General features: G+C 38.0%; 1 protein-coding gene across 1 annotated transcript; it reads left to right on the plus strand.

The window, feature by feature from the left end:
* The first annotated feature begins 4,146 nt into the window (after positions 1-4,146).
* On the plus strand, positions 4,147-16,806 carry LOC121512180 (cartilage oligomeric matrix protein). The gene is made up of 19 exons (XM_041791326.1): positions 4,147-4,248; positions 7,052-7,125; positions 7,365-7,416; positions 8,829-8,977; positions 9,111-9,248; positions 9,874-9,948; positions 10,734-10,883; positions 11,085-11,189; positions 11,509-11,616; positions 11,721-11,880; positions 12,860-12,978; positions 13,129-13,181; positions 13,284-13,477; positions 13,579-13,757; positions 13,868-13,916; positions 14,996-15,192; positions 15,619-15,791; positions 15,995-16,134; positions 16,584-16,806. Exons 1-19 carry the CDS (start codon positions 4,182-4,184, stop codon positions 16,640-16,642), a joined length of 2,241 nt encoding a protein of 746 aa, XP_041647260.1. The 5' UTR covers positions 4,147-4,181; the 3' UTR covers positions 16,643-16,806.
* Positions 16,807-17,779: the final 973 nt, after the last annotated feature.

The raw sequence follows: 17,779 nt of genomic DNA on the forward strand, positions 1-17,779 counted from the left end.
GCATTTTTGATTTGGCACCTAGCCCTGCAGTCTCCATTTGCAAACATTTGTGATACAGAATGGGTTGTTTTAAAGAGCTCAGTGACTTCAAGTGTGGCACTGTGATGGATGCCATCTTTGTAACAAGATGTTTAATGAAATTTCATCCCTGCTGGATATTACACAGTCAACTGTAAGAGATATTCTTAGAAAGTGGAGGCTTTGTAAAATCACACAGCAGGGTCAATGCCTCCTAAGGACTGTGATACGTAAAAGTTGCCAGTTCAACTTCCAAGAGTTCTGAATTTCCACTGGCATTAGTGAAAGCACAAAAATGTGCAATAAGAGCTTCATGGAATGGGTTTCCACGGTCAAGTAGCTGGGTTTGACGGCTGTCCAGAGAGTGTTACCTTCCTGACTGCATTGTGCCAACTGTTAAGTTTGGTGGAGGAGGGATAATGGTATGGGGCTGTTTTTCAGGGTTGGAGCCAGGCCGCTTATCTCCAGTGAAGCGCAAGCTTAATGCTTCAGCATACCAAGACATTTTGGACAATGTTATGCTTCCAACTTTGTGGCAACAGTTTGGGGTGGGCCTTTTTCTCCAACATGACTGTGCCCCAGAGCACAAAGCATGGACTATAAAGACATGGTTTGCTGAGTTTGGTGTGGAAGAACTTGACTGGCCACCCAGAGAGAGTCCTGACCTCAACCCCATCAAGCCCCATTGGGATGAACTGAAAGACTCCAAAATCTTGGGGAAAGCCTTCCAAAAAGAGTGGAGAATGTTAAAGCCCCAAAATGAGGGCCAAATCCATATCAAAATACATGTATTTAAATACAGAGGCATTGTCCCTCACCAGCTTGTTAATGCAAATACCTAACCAGCCAATGGCATGGCAGCAACCAGTGCATTTAAGCATGTTCACAATAGTCTCCCGAAGTTCAAACTGAGCATCAGAGTGGGGAAGAAAGGTGATCTAAGTGACTTTAAACATGCCACGGATCTCGGTGGTCTGGCAGGCTTTTAAACTGTTTTCTAAATCCTGACCTTGCCATTTAAATATTGCAGCAGAAATCAAGACTAATTTGACCAGGAAGCATTTGTCCAAATTTCTTTTGTCAAAACTTGCTGAGCACCTGATTTGTATCTTCAGTTTCCTGTTCTTAGCTGACAGGAGTGGCATCCAGTGTGGTCTTCTACTGCTGCAGCCTATCTGCCTCAAGGTTCACGTGCGAGATACTTCTCTGCATGAGTGGTTATTTGAGTTATGTCTTTGTATATGCTTGAACCAGTCTGGACGTTCTCCTCTGACCTCTGCCATCAACAAGGCCTTCTCACTCAGAGAACTGCCCCTCACTCATTTTCTCTTCTTCATGCATTCTCTGTGAACCTTAGAGATGTCAGAAATCCCAGTAGATCAACTATTCATGAAATACTCAGACCAGCATATCTGGCACCAACAAGTAGCTCACTATTCTTTCTTTTGCTGAAATAATATTAAAGAATGATGGGATTATTCATTAGCCAATACTCCAACATGCTGTTTGTTTTTCCAGAGTGAGACTTCCTCTCTCCTTTGGGCAAGGCAGCAGGGAGGGAACCCAGAGAGAGGCCGAGCGGGGGGGCTTATCAAGGAAATCTGGGCTGAAAACCCCCAAAACATTCATGGCCAGGAATGTAACCCACATCTGCAGAAACCATTACCCACATTTAAACACACATAAACACCCACACACACAGCGTTAACTCTACTACATTTATAATTATGAGCGATTGTATATACGGTTCAGTTACTAAGTTCCGGCTGGATCTGAAGCCTCGTTTCTTTTGTCATGTAAAACGTGTTTTTCTTTCTCTCTGTGTTGCTAAAAATTGTCAGAGGTCTAGTAAATAAAATCCTCATGATACTAGAATTTTCAACTTTAATACATTAATATAGAAAAAAATACACATATATATATATATATATATATATATATATATATATATATATATATATATATATATATAGTGCTTAACAAATTTATTAGACCACCTGTCAATTTGTCTCACAGACCATCCAGCATCATGAAGTGCTTTAATGCGAACTCTTTCATTTTCAGTGAGCTCTCCACATTTTACCATTTTGAACAGGAATGAGGGATTTCAAACTGAATTCACCCAAATTTGAGCCGGCTCACTGGGCTTCTCTGAGAAGTCAGAAATTAATCAAGCATAACATTCAACCACTAAAACTCATTTTTCTGTTCAGGAATGCAAGTAAAAAAATTATGATTTGACATATTAATCAAGAAATATTAATGTGCTTTACTATTTTTTCAGTTTTTGTAAACAGTAAATTTGAAAATTCATGGATAACAATAATAATTCTATTTTAGCATTAAAAATATCATTTGGGTTAAAGAGCTTCTACGTATTGGTGTATTAACCATTGCAGAAACATAAAAAATGATTTTGGTAATTACCAATGCTGTTAATTTAGGGCAGCTGTGGCATAAACCTTACTTTGGTTAGGGTTAGGGTGATCTAATAAATTTGTTAAGCACTGTATATACAGTACTGTGCAGAAGTTTTAGGCATGTTTGGGCCGAAATTTGAGGCTGAAGTAAGGCGTGTAATGGGGAGTACGCCCACCTGAGGGCCTCATCAGGTGGGAAGGAGGATTGACACAACCCAGGTCATGCTCTGGATGTCTTTGTACATTACCAAGGGCATGGGAAAATAATCTGATGAAAACAAAACAAAAACCAAAGCTTTAAAGTGGAGTTATGGGTAGATGTGATGCTTAAACATAGCCTAGGGTACTGTTAGGGCGGGTAGGAGGGTTGCCACAACCCCCTGGTTGTCGTGTGTATGTCCTAAGCACCTGAAAACTCTTGGTGGTTGCTGGGTGTATTACCAGGGGTGCAGAGGCCCAGACAAAAGAAATGCTGTGAAGCTCGACCTTGGCTGCTGAGTGACACACGTACATGTCAAATGTGTCAACACTGACTCTGGCTGCCCTCCCTTCTCTCTTTAGGGTTGTGGAACATCAGGACCTGTGAAAACCCGTTAGCGCTCTACATGCCTAAAACTTCTGCACAGTACTGTATATAAATATATCAGTGCCTGTTTAAATGGCACAGCAACACAAATAGGAATCCTAAGCTCTCAATATTTGGTAATTTATGTTTTATATTGCAGATTTATTTGTAACATTTCAAATGCTGCCAATGTCCATATTTGTTTAGACCTCTCCTATCTGTCTAATGAAAAACTCATTAGGAGAACTGAGCCTACTGAATGGATGAAGTGGATCAAGGAGCTGTTTTCAGAGGGTTAAGTGGGTAGCTGGAAGAAATGTGGAGGAAAGTCTATGACAAAGTGTACATTCTTACATTTGATCTCACTCATTTTCCCTGTAATAAGGGCTACATTTTTGGTTGTTTTCTCTGGATCTTTCTTATTTATTTAATTATCTTACTATAAAAAAGCTGATGATGTGTTAATATCTTGACTTTCAAGAAAACAACCAAAAATCACGTTATCACAGTAGAACAGAATTAAATAAACTATACTGTAAGGATGTCTGTCCTCCCAGGCTTCTGTAATGATGGAATTTTAAACATGTTTGTTATTTTTTGTCTTTTTCCAGCAAAATATTTTGTTCCGTATAAGATCAAAAGTTGTCAGAAAATAAATTTGAACAGTTAAATGTCAGAGGTGTGGGTTGTGATTTGTCATTTATGTGTTAGTGGTGGGTCCTGAGGCTGGACCAGTTGAGAATCACTGGTTTAAATATGCAGGGAAATGGTCTAGAGGTAGACGGATCCATTTTGGGGTGATGTTATGAGCCAGATTGTAAATCTCTGTTAAAGAGCATTATCTTACTAACCAGTCAGAAGCCAGTTGACTTCTTGATGGACCACCACCCCAAAAAACCTCCTCCAGGTTCTTTAGAAACTGAGCTTCGTTGACCAAAAGCTGACATGTGCATAGAAGTATGAGCATGATGGTAAATGTGGGAGTGTAATAAAGTTTACAAACTTCTTTCCCCAGTTCTTGGACTTCCCCAAATTTGCAGAGGAGCTTTCAAGAATGTCAGCCAGGGAGGGGGAGGTGGGGGGGGCGCTATAAAAACCAAAAGCAAGGAGGAAAAGTCTGCTGAAAGCAGGTTTCAGGAGGAGCGCTCAGTCACAGGCTGAGCACTACAGACTAGACCATGCTGAGGTTTATCGTGCTGACCTGTGTGCTGTCCTTAGGAGGAAACGCTGTAGCGGGGCAGAGAGGTAAGAAGATTTCTATTTAGAGATTATTTAAGCTGTTCAAGAAGATTAAAACACATTCATATTCTTTAGGGAAAAATATTACACAAGAAGCTTGGATGGATCCAAATAAACATTTTCTTTTATGTCTGAGATTTACTAACTATGGTTTCTATCATAACTTAATCCAGGACAGTATTTTTAAAATCAAAGCTGACAGCAACAAGAGCAAATTGTCTCAGGGGACTGGAAATGTTATAGAGGAAAAAAACATGTTTGATTTGCATTTATATGTTAATTTTTCATCCTTTGTCACAACTGTTTTTGCCTCACGATGTGAAAAACAATCAATGTGAGGCTTCAGCCGTGAGATTTGATGTCATAATCTATTAGCAGTGACGGTGATTTATTCCAGGTATCTTCTCTCTCTGCTGTTGAATCCATTCAGTAAACAGGGCTGCTGCTAATGGGAAGAGCACATTTCCTGAGCTTCACGCTCAGGAGATTTCAAAACCTTGTATGCTTCCTCAGGGGGAGGGGACGCTGGTCAATGTGGTGTAGGAAGTTTGGGTGGGAAGGTCTTTTGCTTAATTAGAACAAAAAGTTAACATATGTCTTCCTGTATTTCTCTGTTTTATTTATTTATTTATTTTGTTATTATTGACATGAATGTATATAGGAAAAAGGGGATATTTTTGGTATCGAATGTTAATTTCCAATAGAAATCTGCAGCTACTATCAGCTTTGTTTTTAAGAAATTAATCTCGCTTCAGAAACTATCATTCAATTCAATTCAATTCAGTTCGGTCTGATCAGTCCGGTACAAACTAATTACAGAATCAAAATAACTTCTTGCTTTAACAAAAATAAGAAAAAAGGGGGAACAAGATAATTTCATAATAATCTAAGTTTATTTGATCTTAGTCATAAGAAAGACTAAATGCCAGGCCTCCTTTGCAAACAATCTGAAAACATGTTTAAGAAAGTTTTCATCACACATATGCCCAGGTGTCTTACTTTGACAGTTAGTTGAAAGTTTAATATTAAAATGAGTTTTTACTGGGACATACATTTTTTCCTTCTGTACTTGTAACTTTTTGGCATTATTAATCCTGATAACAGTAAAAACTAAATATTAAAATTTCCCAAGAAGCACAGATCAAAACGAATTTGAAATCATAAGGAGACTTGAATAGACAAAGCTGAGCTCTGTGTGTCTGCTGGTGCAGGAGAGGAAGGGGTTAAAATAACCGTGATATTTGACTTGCCTGCCAAATGCCTCCCCTCCATAAGGGAAAGTTCAATTTAGAGAGTCTGTGCTAGCTTAGCGAACAAGCCTCTAAGTAGCTAACAGGCCATGGCTGTGATGAGTCATATATTTATTAGCTTGATATGAAAGTCAGATTAATTTATGTGTGAAAAACATGGGTTTATGTCAATTATTTTGCAAATGTGTAAACACTTACGCACAGGTAGCAAGTAGTGTGTGAACTATTAGCTGTTAAAAGGGCAGGTAGCAGGTTAATTTCACGTTAGTAACTTGGTCTGTCTAGAAAAAAGACAATCAGCCTTTCACCTATTTATTTGGTTAAGCAACCTGTCATCCACTTTCACAAATGCACGGGTTGTTTTATCACATAATACTTCTTAAAGTACACACATTACAGAACACAAATAAGTTTTAAGTGCTTTCATCTTTCCACCTTAAATTATAAGGCTGAAAGTTTACCTCCAGGCAAATTCACCAGATGAAAGTGCTTTATAAAATAACACAAAGTCTGCATACAGATGTTCTTAAAGTAAGTATTTACATGTTTTTCCCTTGCTTGGTTGGTAGTTTCATCCCATAATTAAAATGTTTTTTATCTTTCTGAGGCACATTGAGACGAGTAGTGAGTGTCCTCATTTAGCAGTTTCAGTTGGACAACAGTTAAGCTAAATTTCGTTAGCCGCCATGCTACATATCTGGTGTAGCCCTAAGGGAAGAGAGCTGAGTGCTTCATGTTTAAAAGGATTGTTTTATTGGTATTCCAAAAGCTTCTTACTCTATTTCAGTAACAACTTTACTGTATTTCTGTTTTGTCGGTTAGATTTTTTAAAGAGGCTAACCTTTGAAGAAAATCCAGGTAAAAACTCACCGTGTTACTTTATGGACGCAGTAAAGTCCAGTTCCAGTGACTTGGGAGCTTTGAAATGTATCTTCCAGAGAATCTTGTATCATTCCATACCTGGAAAATCAATTTTCCTACAGAAATAAAAACATCTCTGACTCCAGTGAACGCGGGGGCAGTGGATACAAAATGATCCTGTGGTGACCGAGGAACGCCAGCTATTTGATGTGCGATGGATCATGTGGTAGAGGGGGACGTGAGTTTTAAACCCCCCACATGTCCATATTTTCTCCTTAGTGAGTTATGCTCCCAGATGTTCAGCCAACAGGAAAAGTGATGAGGCGCGAAGAGGTGTCGTCTGATTTACCGCCAAAAATGTATCTGTGGGTTAGATGCCTGATGTGTTAACTGCATATTATACACATGTAGAGCTCATTTTTATCTCAGATTATCTGAGCCTTTGGATCTTAAAGGTTGGTGTTTTGCTCTTGTCAGGTATTTAAGAACAAATATAATGTTATTCTAAGAGGTGTTTTAGCATCAGTACTCACTGGAAACAGCAGCCACACAACCTGAAACTAGTTGTGTCTTTTCTCAGATACTCTACAGTTGACTAAAGGATTCAGTAGTACATTTTTTTGATGTTAATAATGCTAATAATGCTCATTTTGTGTTATTCCTCACAATGTTTGTAATGTTTTATTTATTTTCTTCAGATGGAGAAATCATCAGTCAGATTAAAATGACAAATCTTGCGCTGGCTGAGATTAAAGAGCTTCTAAAACAACAGGTAAAAAGAAAAAAAAAAACACAAAACCACATCAGTTATTAAGATTTTACTCATTCATTATTTCTAAAAGCTTCAATAAGCAAAGCCTCTCTTTTAGATTATTATCTAGATAAAAATGTTGTTCATATTTGCATATAACTTGCACTTAAAGAGTAAGTAAGTAAGTAAGTCCATTTAATCAAACTTGAGACCTGTTTTAAGACAGAAGTAACCTGTTCATTTGATCGCTGTGTTTCCAGATTAAGGAGATCGTATTCCTGAAGAACACAGTGATGGAGTGTGAGGCCTGTGGTGAGTTGACCAGCGAAGATGAAACCATTGCCAGCTATTTATTTCAAGATTTTTGTATGCAATTTATTTTTTATGTTCAGTAATCAGTATTAGAATCACATACATGCAGGGTTTCTGCAGATCCTTTAAGTCTTAAATACTCTTAACTTGTACTTGTGATATTTAACCTCAAATTTAATTACTGGATGATCACTTTTATTTTCACTTCACAAATACAGTATTTTTATTACTTGATGTTTTAAATGGCATGCATTTTTTATGCTCTATAAGTCAAACCACGCATATTTTTACTGACATAACTTTTATCATCACTTTTTTTACTTTCACCCTTGAAGCCTAGGCCTATGTTTTTTCATAAATAATAAATAAAAATGTTTGCATTGTTAATGACAAATGATGAATGAGAAAAAATATTGAATTTGCCACTATTTTTATCAACATCAGCAACATTTTAATCTAATCAACCTCAAATAAATCGAACCAATTCATAATTTATCACTTTATTTTTTAATTCAAATCCATTTTTGTCGCTTCATACGTCAATTCATATTAGTATTTATCACCTCCACTTTTATTATTTAATTTTTGTTACTTTCACTATTTATGCATACGGCTACAAGGCTAATAAAATCAACAAACCGAAGGATTTCAAGACACCACAACAGCTTAAAAGAATAAATGAAATCAAGAAACTTATGCTGGGATGTTTAAAATCATGTTTCTAAAGTGTCCAGCAGGTAAAAGTGCATTGTCTTTAAGGAGGTGTTCCAAGAGTCAGGTGCAGAGCAGAAAAAAGCGAGATCCAAATCCTAATCCGACAAGAGGAAGACTTAACAGTTACTAGGCAGAGAAACACATTTCAAAAACACCTATCTAAGAAAGTATTAGTTTTATTTTAATTTTTTCCAATGATAGCTTTAAAAATAGAAAAATAGAATCTTACAATTACATGTTGTGCAGTTACATGAAATTATGTGTCTGTGATTACTGATTATTATTTCACCATGCCCATAATTTTATGCCACTTGTTGGCTGACTGCCAAGCTCCACTTTTGGAGAGTCCAACGTTTCACAATGCATAATGGGTAGGCTGATAATTATAAATTAACTTCCACAATGTACTTCAGTATTATGTACACGCTCGGAAATTTCTCCATAAAAATGTAGAACAGTTCTCCATTTGAGGTCCTACTATATAAACATAAACTATGTAAAAATATGTGAATTTGGATACAGCCAGTCACCTCTATGTTCAGAGTCACCTGAGAAAAAAAGAAAGGGATAAATATAAACAGTGTGTAAAAAAGACTCTTAAACAGAGAGGGCATCGTGAATATTAACAGTGTGCCAGCCAGCCTAGTAATACCATCTTGATATGCTGGATCTAGATATTTCATCTTGTCTCTTCTCAGGGATGGGGGGAGTACAGCCTCGTCCTGCCTGTGTTCCTAACCCCTGTCACCCAGGGGTGAAGTGCATGGAGACACCTCAGGGTATAAAGTGTGGACCCTGTCCTGATGGCATGGAGGGGAACGGCACCCACTGCACTGATGTGGACGAGGTATGCAGACATTTGATATACTCAAACATAACACGTTATAATAAGTTATTGCCAATAATGAATACACTTGGGAGTAAAAATGTAATTAAATCTGGTCTTAATGTTCTGTGTGTCTGAATCTTTGTTGTACTAGTGCACTGTGAGGCCTTGTCACATGGGTGTGCGTTGTATAAATACCTCTCCTGGTTTTCGCTGTGGCTCTTGTCCTGCTGGATACACTGGCCCCCAGGTCCAGGGTGTTGGCCTCGCCTATGCCAAGGCCAACAAACAGGTCAGGGTCATAAACACACATACAGGCAGAAGCAGATTAATTATTAGTGTGTATTCAGTATTGATATGTAGAAGATAAATTTATGATAAAACTTTGAAACACAAAGGTTTGAATTTTAGATTTGGACTAGGTTCTTGTCCCTACTTTTTCATTAGTAGTTCTAGACTTCTGTTTGCTTTATTATGGATGGTAAATCAGCATTTTTCTATTTTACTCTTACTTCATATGATTAGTAATTTCTGGTTGTTACGGTATGATCTTGAGAAAAACACTGAAATAACATAGCTTAAGAACTCAGTAAACCAAAACCGCTGCCAAAGAGAAGTGTGAACTTTTCTTATAATACCGTCTCCCTCTTTTGAGATGGCTGATCTTTTATAAAATTTTGAGGTAATCAAATCCTCCCACCTGCAGGTGAAGATGTGTATTTTTTCTTTTCACTACCGCTTTTCTACATCCACCAGCAGCACCTCCTCACTCTCTCTGCATGTCCATTATGTCAAACAGTGTACACTGGTCTGTGTCAGAAACACCTCAGTCCTCAACGCAGGGCTGCCTGGTCTCTCTTACACTTCATATTTTAAAGTCTTGATTATTTCTCTCTCTGTCTGTTTGTCCCATCAAGGTTTGCAAAGATATCAATGAGTGTGAAGCTAACAATGGAGGCTGTATGGCTAATGCTCTCTGTACCAACACCCCAGTGAGTAAACACTTCAGCAATATGAACTCAGTGTCTTTTTAGGAGGAAATGCCGTGCTAATACAGTCTTCCATATCCATAAGAGTGATAACTGGTCTGCTCAGTAGAGAATCATATCTGTTTAAGACATTGACTGCTCTTTTGGTTCCTTAAAAGCTCCTGTGAGATGGGTTTTTAGGTGGTTATAACAAAGAGTGAAATAAATAATGGAGCATCTTTATGAGCTATTAAAGTAAATGTGGCCATTAGAATAAAGAGTAGTAATTTATTTATAGTTGTTATTTTCTGTCTCTGCTGCTAGGGGATATGCTTCAGACAAAGTCAGTTACAGCACACTGGGGAAACTTTTTTCTTATTATATGGGTCTATGCTCAGACTAAAGTCAGACTTTAAACTCAGTATTCTGACTTTAATCTCTAATGCTCTTCCGTAGGCAACCAATATCTCTGAATTATGAAAAAATAAAATAAAATCATGAAAATGGAAATACAAGGTTCTGGCCCAACTCCAGCCATATGAGACAAATTAAAACCAGATTTTACCTGGGACAAGCAGAGATTGTATCCCCAGTATGCTAGGACAAACTTTAACATGCACAGTGTTCTTTTCTTTATAACGCAGTCAAGTCTGGATCAATATATCTGACAATTACCCATTTTAAATCCAAGTCAGTGTAAAGTTTTAGCCTACCACTGCTTCACTATTACAGCTACACTTAATCTAATGCAGCAACAATGACTAATTTCATTATGAGAGGAATGACAGGTCTTTTCTCTGTGTTCTCAGGGCTCATTCAGGTGCGGCCCCTGTAAGACAGGCTACATTATGGAACAAGGCGTCTGTAAGCCTGAGAGAGCCTGTGGGAACGGCCAACCCAGCCCCTGCCACGCCAGCGCTGAGTGCATCGTTCATCGGGAGGGAACAATCGAGTGTCAAGTGAATGAATTATACTTTACTAATCCTTTACTTTTGTTTGTTTCATCTTGGAGCAAAAGTGAGAACTTTACATTTTTGCTATAAATATAGGGGCTACAGAGATACAAGACTGTTGAAATCTTACTTTCAAAACTTAGAGTCCTCTTTTACAGGACCAGTGTTAACAGTGTAGGAAAAATAAAACACTCTCCATCCTCACAGTGTGGAGTTGGATGGGCCGGCAATGGCTACCTCTGCGGTCCTGACATCGACATTGATGGTTTCCCTGATGAGAAACTGGACTGTCCAGAGAGGAACTGCAACAAGGTGTGTTTGGAAACTGAGACAGAAAGCAAATAAGTCATAATCAACAACGAACACAATTTGGTCATCTGCAAAGAATATTCACCGCTCTTGTGTGGAAGTGGTTATATCAGTTGTATACTTTACGATTTGATTCTGGTGAGAATTACTATCACTGTAGGAACTATTTAAATTACTTTTTATCCACACTTTGTCAAAACTGAAGGGACTTCAGTCATTTTAAGGAATGTTTTGGGATTCAAAAAGTGTTAAAACTCTGAACTTCAGTAGTTATTAAGTAGAGGCATATTTTCTTCAATACTCTTTCAAATTTGTCCTTCAGGATAACTGTCTAACTGTCCCGAACTCTGGTCAAGAAGATGCCGACAGAGATGGAGTTGGAGACGCCTGCGATGAGGATGCAGATGGAGATGGGATCCTTAACACACAGGTTCAATGTTGAAGACAGTAACAAGACACTAATCTTTGAAAAACAGCAAAGGTCTTGTTTAAAAATGCTTCTGTACTTTGAGAGACTAAAATAGTGTCTTTTAGGATAACTGTGTGCTGGTGCCTAATGTGGACCAAAGGAACATTGATGAGGATGACTTCGGCGATGCTTGTGACAACTGCCGGGCTGTCAAAAACAACGACCAGAAAGATACAGATGTGGACAAATACGGGGATGAATGTGATGAAGACATTGATGGAGATGGTAACTAAATAGTTTCATTGATTTAGATTGATTTAAAAGTGGATTAAAGAAAATATAGAGCTGCCATTTTTAATTCCATGTACAAATATGCATGCTAAGCATCACCATTTGCTGCAGCAGCTCCATCTTAACTTCTGATTTAGGTCTTCAAAGCTGATCAAGTGTATCTCTACACAATTGGATTGGCTTTTCCTCTAACCAACAAAAATTATGTTTACACAATAATCAGGGTTTTAAAAATCATTATTGCGATTGTGATAGTGATAGTGACTGTTGTTCAGCAACTGCACAGTAGTGAAGATGTTTGCCCACTTGCACTACTCCCCTCCAAGTGGGATGAGAAGTAACTTCGATGTTAACAGATGGAACATGAGTCTATTTATGAAGCCAAAAAGTGCTTAAAATAAATATTTGTAGGACCAAGATATTGTTTTGATTGCTTGATTTGCATGTTGAAGTGTGTTCAGATGTTATTTTTTTCCAGAAGACTTTGGTTGTATTTATTTGATATAAAAAAGTTAATGTAAGATAGTATTTAACAGCACTGTTAATAAATGAAGCTCCCACCAGCATTCTAGACTGGATTAGCAGAGGCAAGATTAGAGAAAACTAAACATAAAAACAGTAGGAATATGGTCATATAACTTGCCATAATCATGCGTATTTGCTACAAACTAAAACAAGAACTTGTTTTACTCAGGGCTGTATCTGGGGGATCTCTTACATTTTATTGATAAATTTAATGTGTGCTTTGGTTTGCAGAAGATGCATAAAATCAGTTCTGTCAACCAGCTTCAATCTATATGTCTTTGCTCCCCTTAAGATTACAAATATGATAAGTCAATTCCCGTTGCTGAGCTATTTTGGAAACCTGGATAAGAGAAATGACAGTGACTGCAGTACATGCTTTTGATTTTAGGCTCTCACATGAGAGGCAAGATACAAACAGACTATTAGAACAATTTTGTTTTTTTCTCAGGAATCCCCAATCATCTGGATAACTGCAAGAGGGTTCCTAATGCTGACCAGATAGATCGCGATGGAGACAAAGTGGGAGACGCTTGTGACAGCTGTCCATATGTTCCAAACCCTGAGCAGGTCAGAAATCATCTGGTTTCAAATTGTTCAAATTAACATATGAAATATTGTGCATTGTCATTAGCTAAAAAACTGTAACATAAGGCTTAACCTGGCTGGGTGTGTCACAAGGTCTTTAAATGCCATGCCTTTTATTATGATCTTTCTCAGACGGATGTGGACAACGACTTGATCGGAGACCCCTGTGACACCAACAAGGACAGGTAAGATGTGGCCAGACTAACCCCATTATACATGATATTTTTGATTATGACTATGTCAGCTTTCAGCATCAGCATGTGCCAATGAAACTGTCTCTTATCCAGTGATGGTGACGGCCACCAGGACTCTCGAGACAACTGTCCAGCCGTCATCAACAGCTCGCAGCTGGACACAGATAAGGACGGGAAAGGAGACGAGTGCGATGATGATGATGATAATGATGGCATCCCAGACCTGCTGCCTCCTGGACCTGACAACTGCCGTCTGATCCCCAACCCCCTGCAGGAAGACTCAGATGGTAGCTTTTGTTTCTGATACATGAATGTGCAAACATTAAATGTTCACTACGTATCAATAAAGAAAGGTTCTGAAGACAGTCAATGACTTTCATCCACTCAGGTGATGGTGTGGGAAATATATGTGAGACAGACTTTGACAACGACACAATTGTGGATACCATTGACGTTTGTCCTGAAAACGCTGAGGTCACCCTCACCGACTTCAGGGAGTATCAGACGGTTGTTTTGGATCCAGAGGGAGATGCGCAGATTGACCCCAACTGGGTGGTGTTGAACCAGGTTAAATGTTGGCTCCTGTTGTGCATTTTTAGTGATATATGTGTCTGAAAAAATAAAAAATCTTCTAAATGAAAATAATTTTCCTTATTGACACCTCTGTCTTTGTGCAGGGAAGAGAGATTGTGCAGACCATGAACAGTGATCCTGGCCTGGCTGTGGGTGAGAGCATCATCTGCACTTCTTAGAAAACTTGGATAAATCAGGATATTAACCCCAAGTGGAAAGCTGAAAGATCAAACTTGTATTTTCACAATTCTTTACCTTCATTCTTAAATATCTTCAAAGACATAAATGTTATAAGATAAATATGATGGCAAGGATCAAATTAAAGATGGCATTTACAGTACCTATAGAAAGTATTCACCCCTTGCATGTTTTACTTTTTAATTCATTTTATAAATCCTTCATGGTCGATATAATTGGGCTTTTTTGGCAAAAAAAAATACAAAAATACTAAATTACTGCATAAATATTCACCCCCTTCAAGTCAGTATTTAGTAGATACAATCGCAGCACAGAGTAGTGTGAATAAATCTTCTCCCAAGTCTTAGTTCTCCTGCAGACTCAATAAAATTGTTCTCCAAGATTTTCTTTTATTTAACTTTACTTTTACTTTATTTTACATTCATTTTACTCTCCACCTTTACAAGTCTCCCAAGGCCGGCTGCTGAGAAACATCCCCACAGCATGATGCTGCCACCACCGCGCTTCACAGTGGGGATGGTGTTTTTTTGGTGATGTGCAGTGTTTGGTGAAAATTGTATCTTGTGCTCACAAAATAATAATGTTGTCTGCAATCTGAAAGTAGCACAAAAGTTCTGCTTAACCAGATCTTAAAGTCCATAAGGCATGCTTCTAGTTAAGATGGCTGATTGCGGGTCATTCAGCTTTACTGATAGATTCAACTGAGTATCATAACAGGTGAATGTTACAAACAAAATAGATTTGTAACATTCACCATTGCAGACTTAGCACAGTGATGGCCTCTAAATTCTGACCGAATTGACTGATTAGCCACAACTTTATAGAGGATCTTTGTGAAATGGGGGAGGTTAGATGTAGTTAAGCTAGGGTGCCTTGGAAAGTTTTTTTTTTAAATCAAAGTCCACAGTGCTTGAACAATTTCGCCATTTGAGATCTAGGGCCTCCAAGAAAAGTATCTTACCGGATCATAGGCATTCTCCATTTTTTAAGGGGCAAGATAGAGACAATCAGTGACACCTGCGTTTTTTCATCAGGTTACACTGCTTTCAGTGGAGTGGATTTTGAAGGGACGTTTCATGTGAACACGGTAACAGATGACGACTACGCAGGATTTATCTTCGGGTACCAGGACAGTTCCAGTTTCTATGTGGTGATGTGGAAGCAGGTGGAACAGATCTACTGGCAGGCAAATCCATTCAGAGCGGTGGCAGAACCAGGGATACAACTAAAGGTAGTCTATGGATCCATCTAAGAGGAACAAATTCACACTTCTGTTTGAAAATTTAGACAACATTTACTTCAGGAACATCTTGACTTGTAAACATTGACCTTTCTGGATGCTATCAGCTATTGAGGAAATATGATTCTTTAGCAGAACTGTGAAGTTTTAAGAAATAAAAGCACAATTTTCTTGTGAGGCAGAATTTTCTAATAAGTAAGTGGCTTAAAAAGTGTCAAATAAAACATCAAATTATTAAAGTATTCACCCCCACCCTGCCTTGAACCGAAGCCTAAGCTAATGGTAAAGTGATAATCAAGCCATAGTTACATAAGCTAAGGCCAATTTTAAGGCTTTCAGATAACCTGTTTGATATATTTTTAGATTAATTCAAATCTTGGTCCAGACAATCTGTCCTCATCTAGTTTGTATTTTTAGGCTGTGAAGTCCGACACAGGTCCAGGTGAGAACCTGAGGAATGCTCTGTGGCACACCGGCGACACGAGTGACCAGGTCAAACTCCTCTGGAAAGACTCGCGCAATGTTGGCTGGAAGGACAAGACTTCATATCGCTGGTTCCTCCAACATCGGCCTGCTGACGGCTATATCAGGTACTGCCTCATTGCACTTGTTTGCAGATTTTTAGTTTTTTTTTTTTTTTTTTAACCGTGTGCATTCATTTGTTCCTTGCCATGATAAGCCCAGAGAAGTGGAACTCTGCCTGTCTTCAGACAGGAATTGTGCTAACAAATGTATAAATCTGAAAGCACTTGGTGCTGTGTGTTGATGTTACTTGCTCTTTGCTGGTGTTCAGAGTTCGTTTCTATGAGGGAACTCAGATGGTGGCGGACACGGGTGTCATCATAGACTCTACAATGAGAGGAGGTCGCCTCGGAGTCTTCTGCTTCTCCCAGGAGAATATCATCTGGGCCAACCTGCGTTATCGCTGCAACGGTGGGACATGTTTGACCTCTTCTTCCTTCATCTTTTATTGACATTGTTGAATAGTCAGGTTATGTTTTTATTACTGTGTTAAAGACTTAAATGCCATTTTGTTTTTACATTAAGAAAATTCAAGTTAGTAGTGTTTCTATACATTTTAATTAATTTAGTAATGGTTGGGAAAACATCTTTTGTTACTCTCAAGATACTTGTCTTTGAAATAGTCTCATCTGTAAAACTTGCCTGTTTTTTTTTTTTTTTACATCTGCATTACTTTAGAAAATACAGTGTCTAAAGTCGTTTTTGCTCTCAAGACATAGCTTTAAAAAATAACAAATAATGAAAAAATGCAGGTATCAGTTTCAAAATTAGTATTCTTACTCTTTGTTATATTTTTTCTTTTTTGCCCCTAAAAGTGTAGACTTAACAGTGACACTTCTTCTGTTTTTTTGTCAATCCAGACACCATTCCCGAGGACTTTGACACCTACAGAGCCCGGCAGGTCCAGCTGGCTGTCTGATGATGATCAACAAGCCCAGAAGATTCTGGGAACGCTTTCCAACGCACAACTGGGATCTGAAACTCAGAGAAATTCTGCAGATGAATATGAGAAGTCCATCACTTGTGTTTAACATCACTTAGAAACAGAGATAAGACGCTCTAAACCCCTGACTGAACAGTAAAGATTATGGCAGTAAAAAATTTTTGATATTAATGATATAACTATGTGTATGGGTAATGTTTTCTAGTTGCTGACTGAAATTTACATCAAAGCTAATGTGTCCACAAAATATGTATATTATTATCTATACTTATAAAGAAGAACCTTTGAAAAGATGTAAACTGTCACTAATTAATAAATGTGAATTTTGTTAAATTCTGCCATTTATTTTAAACCTACTTGGAGTGATGTGAACAGTTTTACAGCCGTTTGTTTTAGTCTTAAAGCAACAAGGGGAGTTTTGAGGTGTTAATGAAACAGAAAAATGAAAACTGATGCCTCTTTATGACTTAAAAAAAACGCACATACGATCTTTTGGAAGAAGATTGTTTTTACATGCCATATGGATTTTTTAAAAGATATTTTTCTGTATTTTTTTATGCCTTTATTCAGAGTGGACAGTGGATAGAGCTGGGAACAGGGATGAGAGAGTGAGGGACAGGCACATAGGAGAGGAGCCACAGGCTAGACTTGATGCCAGGCTGGTGTACATGGGGCATGACCAAACTGCTAAGACCGTCTGCACCACATGCCAAACTGATTTTATATGTCAGTCACTCCTGCTGCAGGATAGATGTCAGACGCGGCTGCAGAAATGGCATCTTATGTTTTCCATGCAAAAAGTACTTGAGGTGGGTGTTAAAGGTACAATACGAAGAATTTTCTCACTGATATGTCCACACTAATTAAAAAATGACTTATCCAATGTCATACTGGTGTATACTTCTTAGTTGAGTACTAACATTAATTCAGATATTTCCGAAAGTTTCAAATCTAAAGAAATTCTTCATTTATACAGATAAAGAGCTCAACTGTACCCACACGCACTGCTCTGGAAACAAAATTCACCATTCAAACAATACAATTACCTTTTTCTACATGTATCTTTATTGTAGGGATTACATTTTTAAATGATCATGTTGTAATATATCCTAG

This window comes from Cheilinus undulatus, linkage group 7, assembly GCF_018320785.1.
Source record: "Cheilinus undulatus linkage group 7, ASM1832078v1, whole genome shotgun sequence".
NCBI lineage: Eukaryota > Metazoa > Chordata > Actinopteri > Labriformes > Labridae > Cheilinus > Cheilinus undulatus.

Bases quoted from the DNA above. Each gene is read 5' to 3' on its own strand.
- LOC121512180 (XM_041791326.1), top strand. From the start codon at position 4,182: ATGCTGAGGTTTATCGTGCTGACCTGTGTGCTGTCCTTAGGAGGAAAC. The intron at 9,249-9,873 runs GTCAGGGTCATA...TGTCCCATCAAG, and splicing joins ATGCCAAGGCCAACAAACAG to GTTTGCAAAGATATCAATGA. The intron at 11,881-12,859 runs GTAACTAAATAG...TTTTTTTCTCAG, and splicing joins TGAAGACATTGATGGAGATG to GAATCCCCAATCATCTGGAT.